The sequence below is a fragment of the Podarcis vaucheri genome, assembly GCF_965113315.1.
Source record: "Podarcis vaucheri genome assembly, chromosome: 7".
Taxonomy (NCBI): Eukaryota; Metazoa; Chordata; class Lepidosauria; order Squamata; family Lacertidae; genus Podarcis; species Podarcis vaucheri.
In genome coordinates this window covers 2,822,775-2,839,009 of record NC_138765.1, presented here as the reverse complement: position 1 = coordinate 2,839,009, position 16,235 = coordinate 2,822,775, and the positions used below count along the sequence as shown (strand labels likewise).

Sequence of the window (16,235 nt, the reverse complement as noted above, 5' to 3'; positions counted from 1 at the left end):
AATATTATCTGAATATACAAGCCCCCTCCTTGATGTTAACTTCTAATTTGGACATCAATGTGGATTGTGAGAACTGTGAACAAGTATTGACCAATGGCCAAGACCCAGAACAGGCTGTAGCTCACACAACTGGGATCGCACTCTTGTGTGGTGCAGCCAGTTCTGGGTATGTTCAAAACTTGCTATTGTTGAGTTTCACAATTTAACATTATGGGGCAGGAAACATACAGGGACCAATGGTGGCTATCTGGCTTTCCACTATAGCAGCAGAAAGAGGTTTATTATCAAAGTTAAATGTGCATGGCTCCTTTTACACTGATGCGATAGACGAGTTCTACAGGAAGTCTCGACGGTCGAGCTCTTGTACAAATAATGTGGGTAAGCCGAAATAATTACTTATTTTCCTTGATGCATGCCTCGAATGGATAAAACAATTTACCCATCCATAGTCACACTTTTGCTGAGATTGAACCTTACGACACTGGTTTAAAGTGGTGGAATTCTCTTGTAGAAATATGTGTAAGTAGCAGTGTAATACAGGAGTCTAATTGTCACAGACAAGGATGGTGCAAAAGCTTCTGTTTTTTAAAAAAAATGCAAGCCTTAACATTTCAGGATCAAGAATCTCAACATGAAATTCTCCGTCCGTGAATCGAGTGTATACTGGATCAGGTTATATCTCCCACTTGCTCCTGGCAGAACAATGTGAATCAGCAAACTTTACCCCTTGCGGTAAGAGGGAAAGCCATGCCCTGCCGTTCGGGTCCTCCCTGTTCCATGGGGGGCAGGACATGCGCAAAGCTCCCCCCATCACCCTGCGTTCGTTTTTTTAGTACAATGCCTCAGAATTTTTGTTTTCATTTGACCCATATTATCCCTGACATGGAGAAAAAATACCTGCCAGGCCTCACTAGGGCTGGGAGAACTGGGGAATGCATACACAGCCAAGACATCAAGGAGAGCCGAATGGAAGGCTCAGGTGAGCTGATGGAGGCAACAGCCCATGCCCATTCTAGAAGATGTAGCACCCTGGTCAGAGAGTGGCACCTCCAATCACTCACTGCCCACTGGCACCAAACCCATCTGGAGCATGGCAGTCATTCCTTTCTCAGTGTCGTCTTTGGTTTTAGGGAGTTCTAGTTTTCTATGTTGTTCGTATTTTTGTGTGCAATGCATTTTGTGGATTTGATCTGATGTACAGTTGTTGTAGCTTGCTTTTAGTTTCTTTCCCCCAAAAAATAAGATGCATAATTTTAAAATACGTAGAGTGCAGCTCCCTGGGAGTAGCAGAAAGGCTGCGATGCAGCATGAATTATGGTCTTTCTCCATCCAGGGATTGTATAACCACTCATGTATCAATAGCCCAGCAGTCTGACAGCTCTGCACATGGAGACCCTCAGTGGTGGGGATGACCCTGGGGTATCTCTCCTACTGGACAGAGAAGAACACCCAGGGATGAAAGTCCTGCTCCCCTTTTTCAGACAGATGACCTTTTTTTGCGTCTTCTGATCAAAGTGGTGTCTGGTTCTGGAGCAAGTGGTAGAGCCTGCAGCCCAGAAATTCCCCATCCCCTCCCTTGGCCATATAATTCCTCTCCCCAATGCCTTCAGTTAAGTGTATAAACAGGGTCTGGTGCTCACCCCTCATTTATAAGGAGATGTCAAACATATGGAAGCACTCCCTCCCTCAGCAAGGGAGGATGCACTCTTGGGCACTATTCTTCCCAAGGATACGAGACAACCAAGTTCATGTAGGCTTTTGCTATCTCTGATTTTTCTGGGGAACATCTGTCCTCGTGGCCAATGATTTCCTTCAGGAGAACAAATGTTGCAGACAAGCTTGCTTGAAGCTTTCTGAGCCTTTATGGTTCCAAGGTCAACCTTACTCTGTCATTTGGAGAGCAAGCTCTGGGGGAAGTGTTGGTAGAAACCAAGATAAAGAGAAACCTTGCCTTCTGTCCAAGGAGGAAAAAATTGCATGACCCGTGAGGTGTCCTATGGCTTCCTTCACCCCTTGTACCCAATTCTGATGCAAGGAAACCAGAGCTTCCAAAATAGAACCTAGACCACTACTGCTAAGCACCATTCTCCCAAGCAAGCATAGAACAGGTAGAAGACCTCAGCAGCCATAAGATCAAAAGGAGAAATCAACTTAGGAACTGACACGTTCTCCAAGGGACAGGTTTCTTCTCTCACAAAGGATTCATCAATTGAGTTAAGGTGGTGTGGTTAATGTAAGCTATTATGTTAACATTCATGTTGTGTTTGATTTCATGTTGTGTTTGTTGAGAGGTGTCATGTTATAAATTTAGGGGGGGTTATGTTGTTGCTGGAGAAACACCTCTTGCCTCTCACTCTCATGTCAGCATGACGCCGCCAAGGTGTAGCCATTGCCTGCTCCTTCTGCGGGCACAGCTCATTCATTGACAGCAAGGAAGAAGAAGAAGAAGAGTTTGGATTTGATATCCCGCCTTTCACTCCCCTTCAGGAGTCTCAAAGCGGCTAACAATCTCCTTTCCCTTCCTCCCCCACAACAAACACTCTGTGAGGTGAGTGGGGCTGAGAGACTTCAGAGAAGTGTGACTGGCCCAAGGTCACCCAGCAGCTGCATGTGGAGGAGCGGAGATGCGAACCCGGTTCCCCAGATTACGAGACTACCGCTCTTAACCACTACACCACACTGGCTCTCAAACTTCATTGGAAGAAGGATGTCACAAAGACATCCAAGATTCATCTTCAGCTTTTTGGGAGGTAGCTACTCCAACAAGTTATTTCTCTTTAAGCCTAGAAGGCAAGATTGCCCTTCCACAGAGTTATGCTTGAATTAGAAGGATGACTTTTGAGAACATCTCTGCCAGAGGGTACCTGCTTTATGCCTAGAACGTCCTGAAGATGTTGAATCATCAACTGATGAGAAAACACCTTCACAGTAGTCCCAAGGCTTCTTCCCCTATCAGCGGAAGAGGATATCCTGGAGCGGGGTGTTCGGATGTGAGTCCAGGAGAATAGAGTGTCAATGTACATACAGGGCAATAGCCTGTACATGTACGTCATCAGCAAGCAACAAAGTGAGCAGTATTACCTCAAGATTCCTAATGAAAGGAGCAGAAAGAGCAACTAGCCTAATATATCCACAATTCTACTTTCTATGCTTTCTCCAGCCCAGCTGCTTTGAAAAATCAAAAAAGGCAAAGGCCATCGTGATCATCCTCTTGTTGGCCAAGGCGTCTGGGTTTTGGACCTGATGAGGGTATGCTAAGCTCACCTGTGTGACAATTGGGGAAGGGGGCTTTGGGCCACAGAGCTTTTAGTGCAGTGCAGCTTGAGGGGTTGACGCTCTTCCTGGCCCTCTTTTTCTCTGTTAGGGCTTCAGGGAGTTTTATTGTTTTGAAGATTATTTCCAGCTGTAGAGTGACAGCTACACCAGCTTCATTATTTCCCCAAATGGGGGAGGGCACCTCTCACCAGAAGGAATAAAGTTTGCTGATTTACATGGTCCCCTACATGAGAGCAAGGGGCAGGAGTAACTCATCCAGGATACCCTCCATTCACCAAGGAACCTCCACGGTAAGTCCAAGGTTTCTTTCTCCAGCTTGGCTCAGGTGTCCCTCCAAACGATGTGCTAAAATCCCTCTTGGGGCTGTAGGAGGCAGGCCGCGTCAGGAAAATTGGTTGGAGACTGCCTCTAGGAACCCTGCACAGCCTCGGCTGAAGAGGGCAGGGGGTTCAAGCAGACAGGTGAGCCAAGGCGTACTGTGGGAAGGTGAGCCCTTCTTCCTCCTAAGTCATTGTTTACCTAACCACACAACTGTAAGGCAGCATCAACTCTGACCACATCAGCTATCTTTCCTTTCTCACATCTTGCACATGGCCAAGCAATACCATACCACCTCCGGCCAGATCCCAGAGAACCAACACAGTGCAGTGAGACTGTGGTAGCTCCCATGAGTAGGTGTATAGAAACCCATCTCTCTTTCTCTCTCTCCTGTTTTGTTTTCTTCCCCTCTTTTCCTAGGGTTGAAGCCTTAAACTTTGCAGGCTTGGGGTGGACACGAGCAGCATTATCTTTCATTTCTGGGCATTTTTAAACTATGGCATCTTCAGAAGAGACTCTTCTTCTTTTTTTAACATATATCGCTTTTTTATTTTGTGTAAGCTAAGAGGAAATTTATACACTGAAATTTCAAATGGACCTCAGGCATGCACATAAACCTTGTTAGGGGTTGTTCTACATAGCATTCTCTTTTTTCCATAGGAATTTCCCCAAACATTTACAACCCATAGTTTTACTGTACATACAGCCTAAACCATAGCAATCTACGATCATGTCAAATTTACACTGTGCAAAATCAAAATATAGGGATAGTGGTACAACGACAAAAAAATGCAACAGGTATATTTCCGTGTAAGACATTTAGACAGTTTTGGTCCTTCCATCCCAAACCAAATTGATTAACGCAGAGATCTCGAGAATCAAGTGCTTAGGCAGTGATCACTTAACTAAAGACTCTTTTTGTGAGCCGCTCATAGCCCTGGCAGAAAAACAAAAACCTCTGTCTCCAATAGCCTCATTTTCCTCCCTACCAGAAACCGTTGGAAAGGAAGATTTCACAGGCTCTGTTCACAGCCAAATCAACATTTTATCAGTCAGACTACTTGATATCAGTCTAAATGGGGTAAAGTGGTCCAGAGATGATCCCAGCAGCATCAGTGTCCCTAGAATCATGGCAACTGCTCTGGGGGTCTCCTCAGGGCCAAGTAGGAGGGAGGTAGTCTTGGTTCCCTGAAATATGGAGAACGCTCAGTTACACTCGCTGTTGCCAGTTAGACCTTTTGGACTACAGGTCCCATAAGCACTGGGAACTGTAATCCAAAATATGTGGAGGACACCAAGTTGGCAAAGGCCAGCTCGCATGAAAGAATTTGTAAGTTCACCAATGAAATGTGTGTTATATCCCTTAGCACAAAGTACTTGCTCCCCACCCCACCAAAAGAAGACTTGCTATTGGAGGGTACCACTCAGAAGAGACAAGCCCACAAGACCAGAGAGGGAAGAGGGTGGGACTGTTCTATAGTTGTCTTAGTTCCAAGAATGAGAAGGAAGACGAATGTATTGTGAACTAAAAAAAAAAAAACCACACAAAAAGCAGGCAACTTGCAAAACCCAGATCTTCTGAATGGGGGTTAAAATGGAACTGGACGATTTCATGAGATCAAGAGTTGTAAAAGGACTTTGTGCCAGTAAGGATAAGGCTGTCATACAAGAGAGAACATCAGGTTTATTCCATTGAGAGGTGTTCTCAATATCTGATCTTGCCCGATGTTCAGAAGCATGTTGAGAATAGCGATCACTCTACCATGGGAGCACTAAATACATCATTCTGCACCTCTCAACTATCTGCTGATCCCTGCCCAGTTGCAAGAGAAAGTCATACATAAACATATCTTTTAACAGCAATAGGGATGTACAAAACCCCCAAGTTTGGCTCTAAACTGAGCAGGATTTTGTGAGCATTTCCTTCAAGTGAGACTCTCAAAAGATCAAGCACTTTGGTAAGTGAATTTTAAAAACTTGAAAAGTTCTTATATGCCTACTAAAATCAGCAGGACCCTGGCTTCCACATAACCCTAAACTATGGCTTAATGAATAACCCTTCCCAGAAGCTTAACTACGGTTTGCTTACTGCCAAGAGACCATGAGATAAAGCCATGGTTTGTTGTTGACTTATGAATTTTGGTTCCCTTAGTTATGACTTGGCAAGCCTTCCTTTAACCACAGTTTGTTTGGCCACCAGACCAGGCTACAAAAGCACAAGGTAAGAGCAGAAGGAAACCATAGTTTGTTTGATCACCTGTAAGACAACTCACATTTAACTTGTAGTTTGTTAAGCAAGCCATGGCTTAACGTTATGTGTAAACTCGGCCGTAATTTCCAAAGCCAGACTAAAACCTGCTGCATTCCCTAAAAGGGGTGATGAGCGTCTTCAGGAGTGGGTCTGTTTTTGCCCCACATCAGTCTTGGGCTGGGAGCAGGCAGCATGCTTAACTTTCTCTACCGAAATCAGTGGAAACCTCCATGTTTCAGATTTCAATTGAGACATGCTGCAAAACAGCTGCTGGGAGCTATTTCTGTTCCACCTGGTGTTGAGATCATGAGCTCTGGCAGTAGCCAATGTTGTTGTTTAGTCGTGTCCAACACTTCGTGACCCCCTGGAGCAGAGCACGCCAGGCACTCCTGTCTTCCACTGCCTCCCGCAGCTTGGTCAAACTCATGTTTGTAGCTTTGAGAACACTGTCCCACCATCTCGTCCTCTGTCGTCCCCTTCTCCTTGTACCCTCCATCTTTCCCATCATCAGGGTCTTTTCCAGGGAGTCTTCTCTTCTCATGAGGCGGCCAAAGTATTGGAGCCTCAGCTTCAGGATCTGTCCTTCCAGTGAGCACTCAGGGCTGATTTCCTTCAGAATGGAGAGGTTGGATCTTCTTGCAGTCCATGGGACTCTCCAGAGTCTCCTCCAGCACCAGAATTCAAAAGCATCAATTCTTCGGCCATCAGCCTTCTTTATGGTCCTGCTCTCACTTCCATACATCACTACTGGGAAGACAACGGGCAGCAGCCAATATCTGATTGCAAAAGTAGCCTGCCCTGCTACGCAGCTTCACCTTGATACCTGTGACCTAATGAGAGGAGAACACCAATGACAGCAGCAAACAGAATGGTGCCGAGCAAGAACCACCTCAGGAAGAAGGATCCAAGCAAGTTCCCACTCTGCGGTAGCAAAACTGGAGCCAAATGTCGGCAAGGCATTGCTTTTCTCTAATCGCTACATAAATACGAGGTAGTCACAGGCAGTAGCAGTACTTTTCTTATCTCAAGTGTCTAAAGTGGACTCCTTTGCACTCTTCTTCCATTGGGAATCTTTGTAGCATCTTATTGGCCTGGACAATGCTCTTAACAATGCAATGGTAGCCTTAACACCAAAGTAGTCTTAACTCCCATGGCCTTATGATGCAACATGATGTAAAGATAGTGCAAGGACTATGAGCTACACCCAACCAAAGTGAAGATCTGTGATGTTCTGGTGTTCTTGGAAGGTGGCCTCCAGAAAAGTCTAAATCAAACACCAAGTGGTGGGGGACAGTACTGTGGCGGCTTATGGCGTGAAGGCTGCCATAAACAGATTTGCCCTGCACACTTCCCACCACGTGTCAGCAGAGTTGAAACACTGTCGGCAGCAAAGCGTGAGGAAATGGCCCTGAATCTTGATTAATGAGCCACACATGATTGTTCTAGGCAGCTTTATTGCCTGTTATGAAGCTTAACAGTTGCTATATACAGAGACTGCTTGCATCCTCTCAGCAGACCAAAACTGAAACTCTCACAGTCACTCAAATAATGCAATGTGCATGCCCACAATTTCACTGTCATCTTTGCACCTTTGTAAACAATCCCAGAGCTTCGTGTTACATACGGAAACTCTCAGACATTTTCCTGAAAACGTATGACCAATATCCCCAACACCCCCTCTCAGTCTTTTCAGAACAACTATTTACAGAGCATAAACAGAGTGCTTACTTAGTATGGTTTTCCACATCTAAGCATTCAACCATCATTTTACATTTCAGGAATGTCAAAGGTTCCGTCATTGCATCAGCAACATTCTGGTTCCTTTCACAGTACACTGGCATAATTACATTCTGTGCCACGTTACTGTACATTTTACATACTGATATTTAATGTTGACACGTTTTGATCTTCCTTTAAAATGATCAGATTTAGCAAGAGATACGGTACACATGACGGATTATCAATAGAGGCCTTTACTGGAGATTCACCTTTCATTCCCATGTCAATCAGTAACTGTTTAAAATAGACCAGTTCACTGCACAACTCACTCAGAGAACAGTACTTGGCTTCAGTGGAGGATACACTTGCAAGACCCCATTTTTGTGATTTCCATCCTATCAGGGAACCTCCAAACTGTATTACTAGTCCAGTTACAGTTGTTACAGTCCAGTTACAGGATGCGGGTGGTGCTGTGGATTAAACCACTGAGCCCAGGGCTTGCCGATCGGAGGTTTGGCGGTTCAAATCCCTGCGACGGGCTGAGCTCCCGTTGCTCGGTCCCTGCTCCTGCCAACCTAGCAGTTTGAAAGCACGTCAAAGTGCAAGAAGATAAATAGGTACCACTCCGGCGGGAAGGTAAACGGCATTTCCCTGCACTGCTCTGGTTTCACCAGAAGCGGCTTAGTCATGCTGGCCGCATGACCCGGAAACTGTACACTGGCTCCCTCGGCCAATGAAGCAAGATGAGTGCTGCAACCCCAGAGTTGTTCGGGACTGGACTTAACTGTCAGGGGTCCTTTACCTTTACCTTTTACTTTACAGTCGTACCTTGGTTTTTGAACAGCTTAGTTCTTGAATGTTTTGGCTCCTGAATGCCGCAAACCCAGAAATGACTGTTTCAGTTTGTGAACTATTTTTTGAAGCCGAACGGCTTCCATGGCTTCCGATTGGCTGCAGGAGCCGTGTTTTGGTTTCTGAATATTTTGAAGTCGAACGGACTTCCAGAACAGATTCCGTTTGACTTCCAAATTATAACTTTATTGACTTTCTATCAGGCAAATTAGCCCAGTCACTGTAAAACATTCCAGCATTTCATATACCTAAGAACACGCTTAACAGCTTGCCTTCCCATTTTGGTTGGGTTAGCTTTATCCTACTGAAGACACCTACTGCATAGCAGATGTCAGGTCTGCTCCACTGAGATAGATATAACAAACTACCTATTGCTGAACGATAGAGATCTGGTTGCTCAAACTTTGAGTTCTCCTCAGATTATAACCCTCTGAGGAAACCAGCCTCTGCTGGAGTCCTTGCTCCTTTGCAGTTCTTCATATTAAATCTCTCCAGTAATTGAACGATTTCAACCTTTTGGCTGAGAAGAAAACTTTCGTCATTGGTTCTGTGCGCTTATACCCCAAGATAGGTTTGCACACTTCATAGATCTTTCACTTTGAATTTCAGAACGAGCTGAGTGGCAAAGCTTTAGAACGACACATAACTTATCGTCCGCAAGTGATAAACAACATTCATGTTTGTCTCCTGACCCTTTGATATACATGCAATTGTCTGCCACACTTCTGTTGAACCCAAGAGATTGCAAAGTACTGTCCAGGCATTCATTCCAGTTTCTAGCTGACTGGCGCAGACTATAAATGGTGTTGTGTAATTTGTACAACTCCCTTGGATTTCTAGTCTCAAATCCTGGTGCTTGATCCATGTAGATCAACTCCCCCTCTGTCTGACTGCAATTGTACCACCTTGTGGGAAAACATGTCAAGCATGGCATGGGGACGCTCCATACAACCCCTGTGTACACTGACTCTTAAAGTCTCCTTCCCCTGGCTCACAGGTTGTTGTTGTTTAGTCATTTAGTCGTGTCCGACTCTTGGTGACCCCCTGGACCAGAGCACGCCAGGCACTCCTGTCTTCCACTGCCTCCCGCAGTTTGGTCAGGCTCATGCTGGTAGCTTCCAGAACACTGTCCCACCATCTCGTCCTCTGTCGTCCCCTTCTCCTTGTGCCCTCCATCTTTCCCAACATCAGGGTCTTTTCCAGGGAGTCTTCTCTTCTCATGAGGTGGTCCAAGTCTTGGAGCCTCAGCTTCAGGATCTGTCCTTCCAGTGAGCACTCAGGGCTGATTTCCTTCAGAATGGAGAGGTTTGATCTTCTTGCAGTCCATGGGACTCTCAAGAGTCTCCTCCAGCACCAGAATTCAAAAGCATCCATTCTTCGGCAACCAGCCTTCTTTATGGTCCAGCTCTCACTTCCATACATCACTACTGGGAAAACCATAGCTTTAACCATACGGACCTTTGTTGGCAAGGTGATGTCTCTGCTTTTTATTTTTATTTTTTTATAAGATATTTATTAAAGTTTCAAAAATAAAAAGATGTCTCTGCTTTTTAAGATGCTGTCTAGGTTTGTCACTGCTTTTCTCCCAAGAAGCAGGCGTCTTTCAATTTCGTGACTGCTGTCACCATCTGCAGTGATCATGGAGCCCGAGAAAGTAAAATCTGTCACTGCCTCCATTTCTTCCCCTTCTATTTGCCAGGAGGTGATGGGACCAGTGGCCATGATCTTCGTTTTTTTGATGCTGAGCTTCAGACCATATTTTGCGCTCTCCTCTTTCACCCTCATTAAAAGGTTCTTTAATTCCTCCTCACTTTCTGCCATCAAGGTTGTGTCATCTATATATCTGAGGTTGGTTACCTGCTGAAATCAACCCTTTTACAAGCAAATCCATTACCATCCATCAATTTAAGCCACTTTGCTCAGTGACACTCTGTTGGCTGTATATGAAGGTACACCTTTCAAAAGTTAGAAGATTCTGACAGTTGGGTTTCTTTCTGTCCAATCCAAAATTTGTGGCACAATTCCTAAGGAGAAGATGTCCTCAAGCCCACAGCGAATTCCCCTTTTCGCCATTCTCAAGATCCAGTCTTGCCACCATTGTCTTCAGACTCAATATCCACAGGGGAAAGTGTAGAACATGCTGCATTAAGATTCCTTGTAGAAGAGATCCTGCATTATTGGTCATTTGCAAGGTATGTACATGCGGAAAGGCTTCAACAGCATCCGTATCAAGGCAGATAAAGCCATGCATTCTAGAAGTCCACAAGGCACTCCGGGGAGGCAGCTTTCTGGGCCTTGCAATCCTGGATTTTTGCCCGAGACAGATGCTGAACATCTAAACCGCCATCATTTCTTGGTGTGGTATCGCAAAATACCTTTGCCTCAGTAGAGGCGGCATTTGGGTGTGTGGTACTATCAGCTAAGGTAAAGGTAAAGGGATGCCTGACCATTAGGTCCAGTTGTGGCTGACTCTGGGGTTGCAGCGCTCATCTCGTTTTACTGGCCGAGGGAGCCGGCGTACAGCATCTGGGTCATGTAGCCAGCATGACTCAGCCGCTTCTGGCGAACCAGAGCAGCGCACGGAAATGCCGTTTACCTTCCCGCTGGAGTGGTACCTATTTATCTACTTGCACTTTGATGTGCTTTCGAACTGCTATGTGGACAGGATCAGGGGCCGAGCAACGGGAGCTCACCCAGTCGCGGGGATTCGAACCTCCGACCTTCTGATCAGCAAGTACTGGTCTCAGTGGTTTAACCCACAACGCCACCCGTGTCCCTTGGTACTACTCTACATTAAATTTATTTGCTCAGTTTGGGAAAGCTGAATGGAAAAACTTGACTGAACTCTTTTTTTAAATGCAAACTGTCACCTCTTCTTGGGTGGAGGTGACTTGCTTGGTATGGTCCACCTCTTGGAGCAGCACCTGAGACCATCTGGAGAACAGCCAGCTGTGCGCTACCCTCACCTGTGATTTGTCCTTCTCCAGTGCTCTCAAGTGCTACTCCATCCCTCCTATAGGAAGCTGCCTTATACCGTCAGATCATTGGTAGCTGCACCACAGCACTGTGTCTTTGGGGCAAAAAAAACCCTGTTAAGAGTGGTTATTCCTCAGACTGGCTCCTTCTTATTCAGGACGGAGAAAGGAGGAACCCTAAGGAGGGAGGAGAGCCCATCTTCAAGTTCTGCTGTCTTCTTCTCAATGTCTGTCTTCATTTTTAAAATTTATGCTTATTCAGGAACTAATGGTTAACAAACTAGGGTTGGGAGGCTGCAGAAAGGGGCAATATAGTGTTCCTAGAGGCAATCTCCAAACAATTTCTGTTAGGGAAATCAACTGTACTCCTGGCCTCAGAGGCGTTTAACCTCATCTTTTGGCGCGACACCTGAGGATGTGAGGACGTCAACTCACAGGTGAGTACACACAGTTGGCCACCCCGACATTTACTGCTGGGCTGGGGAGTTCTACATAGAGAGCGCATTACAAAGAGACTCCCTTTCCCTATTTACACCTTGAGCCGAACTATTTGCTCATATGAAACTACAGCACCAGCTTTGAGCTGAAGAGAGAACTGAGAATACTTTAAATATATCCATTATACTTTGTAAGACGATGGTTAAACACCTCTCCGCTCCCAGTACCTCTGCCCCAGTGGGTATTATTTCAGTCCTCCTGGATAGGTAGGTCAGTTGTACATGGGAAAAAAAATGGTGCAGGAATCCCAATATTCATCATCTGCACAAAATTAAGACAAGCCAAAAATTTCACAGAGATCCAGGTTTTAGAAATGCCGAAGGACTGCTGGTGGTACCTGGAATCTGGACTCTCTTCCCATGCCTGCAAGCCCTCCTTATCTTGGGCTGGTTTGCCGGTTTGGTGGTGACGCACCTCTTGCTCCTTGCAAAGTTTTCCTTCCTTCAGGGAGCTGGGAATGTGAGCAGCCGCCACTGTGCATTACCTTCTCGGTGTCCTGAATGGAAAAGGCATTTTGCGCTGGGCAGGGCAAAGGACTAGGAGGCTTCTCGGTGGCTTCTCCAGGAAACTCTTGGGTGAGGAACACACCAGGCACAGCAGCAGTCTATCTGGAGATCCTATCTGGCATGATGATTAATCCAGACTTGGCAGGGATAATTCCTTCCTTGGAAACATGCTCACTTAGTTTTGGGGAGGGGGGGAGGGCAAAAAGGCAATCCTTGGTCATTGTGTTCCGTTCTAACCCTCCCTCCCCTTCTCCCTCCTTTTTCACATTCATTTCTAGGTCTGAAGAAAACCCTTCTCCCAAGCCTTGGACTCCACCGCCTGAATTTTATTTTAATTCCCCTCCAAATTCTCAGCTAAAGGAATGTTTACAGAGCAGACTGAACGGACTCCCGGAGCAGCCAATGTCTTACCATTATTAATTTTTGATCTATATAGTATTATTATAAAAAAGACTCCTTTTTTAAAGGAAAATATTTAATATTTATTCTTGCTGCTATATTTTTTTATTTTTGCATCGAGAGCAACAGACTGACTCAGAATCTTAGGAAGCGATCGCTGGATTGGAAAGTCTTTGAAAGTCAGAGTTGAGTTTTGGAGAGGTTTGTCTGGGTTTTCTCTTGAAAGGGGGGAAAAGAAGGACGGAGGCTGATTTGGGGTGGGGGGAGGCTGCCCTAGGATTGTCTAATCTGGAGAAAAGGCAGGTCCTTTTCCCATACAAGTGCCAGGAAGGAAGCGATTATTTTTTTCATGTTCCTATTTTTTATATGTTTTTAAACTCTTGCCCTTTTTAAACTGGTTTCCCTTCCGTTTTGTGGGCTCTTCGCCTCAGCCCACAGTGACTCTCCTCTCAGTCTGAAGGAGGAAAACTGCCCTTTCATTCAACCACCGGAGAGGTGCAGGAAAAAAACGACACCCCCCCCAAACAGGAAGCTATGATTGATTGGATTTGAGTGATGCCTCGCCTTTCAACTACAAAAGAATCCACAAGGCACCTTTCATTGAAAAAGGAAAAAGGAAATAAAAATTAAGAAAGCACAATGCGCACCTGTTGGCTTGATGTGGCTGTAAAAAAAACCAAGGAGGAGAGGATATGCTAAGGGGGACTCAGGTGAGATACTCACCTGTAAAAGAACCTGGCAGGACAGGTTCCAAGTATCCCTCTATTTTGCCAGTTGTAGTTCCTGAAGAAGCATTTTTCACCTGGAGGAAATGGTATGGTCACGCCACTCTTATCACCGTACAGGGACAACATTTATACAAGCCAAGTAGCATGTGGGAGACTAACAGATTCCTCCCTTTGTAGTGGAAGTTCCCTGGTTGGTTGGTTTTAATCAGAGGCTGGGAACCTCCGGCCCCCAGGCTGGGTGTGGCCCCCGGAGGTTTCCCAGGGCCACTCTTACCTGGCCCCACCCTCTCTCCCTCCCGTTCCATGGTGGCCGTAGGAGGGAGGGGGGAAAGCAGCAAACAGCAGGTCCCAGGGGCCTGATCTGGATCAGGACCCAGGTGCAAGGTGGCCGTTTAACCCTTCAGTGTGGTCCTGAGCTGAATTGTGGCTGCCGTGCTGCCCATCCATAGACCCTCAAAAGCTCACTTAGGTCTCTAGCCCCACCTACTGCTGGAATATGGCCTGCAAAGATTCCCTGTCACTCTTCTGAATGATTCGGGAGGAAAACTCAACCAGACTCATAGGGGACACCGTTGTCCTTCATTGCGAAGCAGCACAGCAAGAGGAGATTCTGTTTAAGAGGACCTTGGGTCCTTGGGGTGCGTTGCTTTAGAAGGCTCCCCACCACCACCACCACTCCCTCCACAAGAGCAAGCCCCCTCGGCCACCACAGAGGCCTCCTGGTCCTGGAGACGGGCCTGGACCAAAAGCAACGTGGAATATAAAAGCGCACTCTGGCAAGAGATAAGTCATCATTTTGGGCTATCAAGTCAAAACGGAATCCATTGTGCTTTACGTGACCAATTGGATGAACGTCGCGATTGCTTATTTTGCTTTTTGAATTTTTTAAAACACATTTTGAGAGATGAACTTCTTGTTCTGTTACCCCACAATTGGCAATTTGAAGCTTCGTATAAAGAAAAGTCGACATTTCCCCCCCAATAATGGTGAGTATTTTTTTTATACAAAAAGGATGAAGTGAGTGAAATCATGCTTTGGTAGCAACTTGGTCAGTTTACTACAGCTGCGGCAACCTTTTCATTCCATTAAAAAAAAGATTAAGACTGCAATCCTAGACTTGCTTACCTGGGAGTAAAACCCATTGAAATCAATGGCTTTTACTTCTGAGTAGTCGTGTAGGATTGCAGTTACATTTTCAGCCTCTGATCCTAATGTCACAGATTTTAACAGAAATATTTTGAGATGCATAGCAGTTCTTGTTCCTTTTTAAACTGTTCCCCTCCCCCCCCCCGCCCCATGTTTTCTTTTTTAATTTAAAAACACAATAAATACTGTGTACAAAAAAAGTCTGCTGGAGATGCTTTATAAACATATTTAAGTTGTATATACTGTATATTTATAAGTGCCATGTTTATATATCCTTCCCCACCCTCTGTGACTTTTCTTATGTATGGTCCTTTCTCTCAAAAGAAAGTTATATAAAATATCTATTTTGCTCAGTGAAACCGAATCTGCCTGAAGCTGTTTTCTTCCACTGTTTTGCTTCATTTCTACACCACACTTCTACACAACCACCACGTCCAGGTGGAACTTTTAGGGTGGCTGTGATGGGGACAATCAGCCGAGCCTGTGCCCAGTGGTGTCCCAATTTATTGAACTGGGCAGTGGACTAGCTCAATAAATTTTGCCGCCCAAAGCACAATGGCAATCTGAGAGGTGCAACCCAGACTCCTCACATCATCACCACAGAGTTTGTGGTCTTAGCATTCATTGACATTGCCAAGGATTCCAGAGGTGGCCTCCCAGTTTGCATAAGGCTGTTTAAGGGACCTCTCTAAAAATGCTGCCACCCCAAGTGGCTGAATACATTGTTTGAGTTAGGCCTGCTCTCAAGGGATACTTCCGTGACCAGTCAGGTCCCACCACACTGAAAAAGAGGCCACAGGTGGAAAGCCACCAAGGTGGTTGGACTTCCATGACTGCCACCATCCCAAGCCTGGGGCCATGATGGGTGGGCTTGATAGGAGTTGGAGTCCAGTAATAGCTGGATCTGAGGCTCCAAGACTTTGGCCACCTCATAAGAGGAGAGAAGACTCCCTGGAAAAGAGCCTGATGTTGGGAAAGATGGAGGGCACAAGGAGAAGGGGACGACAGAGGACGAGATGGTGGGACAGTGTTCTGAAAGCGACCAGCAAACTGCGGGAGGCAGTGGAAGATAGGAGGGCCTGGCACGCTCTGGTCCAGGGGGTCATGAAGAGGCAGACACGACTAAACAACAATACTATATGGAGGGCCACAGGTCCCCCCCCCAATGTAGGGGGAGTCCTTGTGAGTAGCAGGAGAAGCAGAGGTCTCACACTCAAAGAAACCAAGCACAATATTTGTGGGAGACAGGCAGTGGCATCATCAAACAGGAATCCCTTTCCCTGAACCAGCCCACCCAAAGTTGTACAAACAGTTTAACAAAGCTAAAGCAGCCCTGTTTAGGGAAGCTTTTAATGTTTAATAGGTTATTGTATTTTAGTGTTTTGTTGGAAGCCGCCCAGAGTGGCTGGGGAAAACCAGCCAGATGGGCAGGTATAAATATTATTATTATTATTATTATTATTATTATTATTAAGCCCCCAACTATTTGCAAAACCTTGCACAATGTTTCACACAGAAGGGACATTCCAAGGGACCCAGTTCAAGGGACAGCTCTTGCGAGTTAAAG

The 16,235-nt window shown here is 45.8% G+C and overlaps 1 protein-coding gene across 2 annotated transcripts in view; it reads left to right on the top strand.

Annotated features, from left to right (window-relative positions):
• The window catches only part of DLL3 (delta like canonical Notch ligand 3), a 174,357-nt gene extending 159,330 nt beyond the window's left edge, over window positions 1-15,027 (top strand). For both annotated transcript variants that reach the window (XM_082231102.1, XM_082231103.1), the window contains one exon: window positions 12,674-15,027. In XM_082231102.1, coding sequence (XP_082087228.1) covers window positions 12,674-12,679 — 6 coding nt within the window. In that variant the 3' untranslated portion in view covers window positions 12,680-15,027. The remainder of the gene's footprint in view (window positions 1-12,673) is intronic.
• Window positions 15,028-16,235: the final 1,208 nt, after the last annotated feature.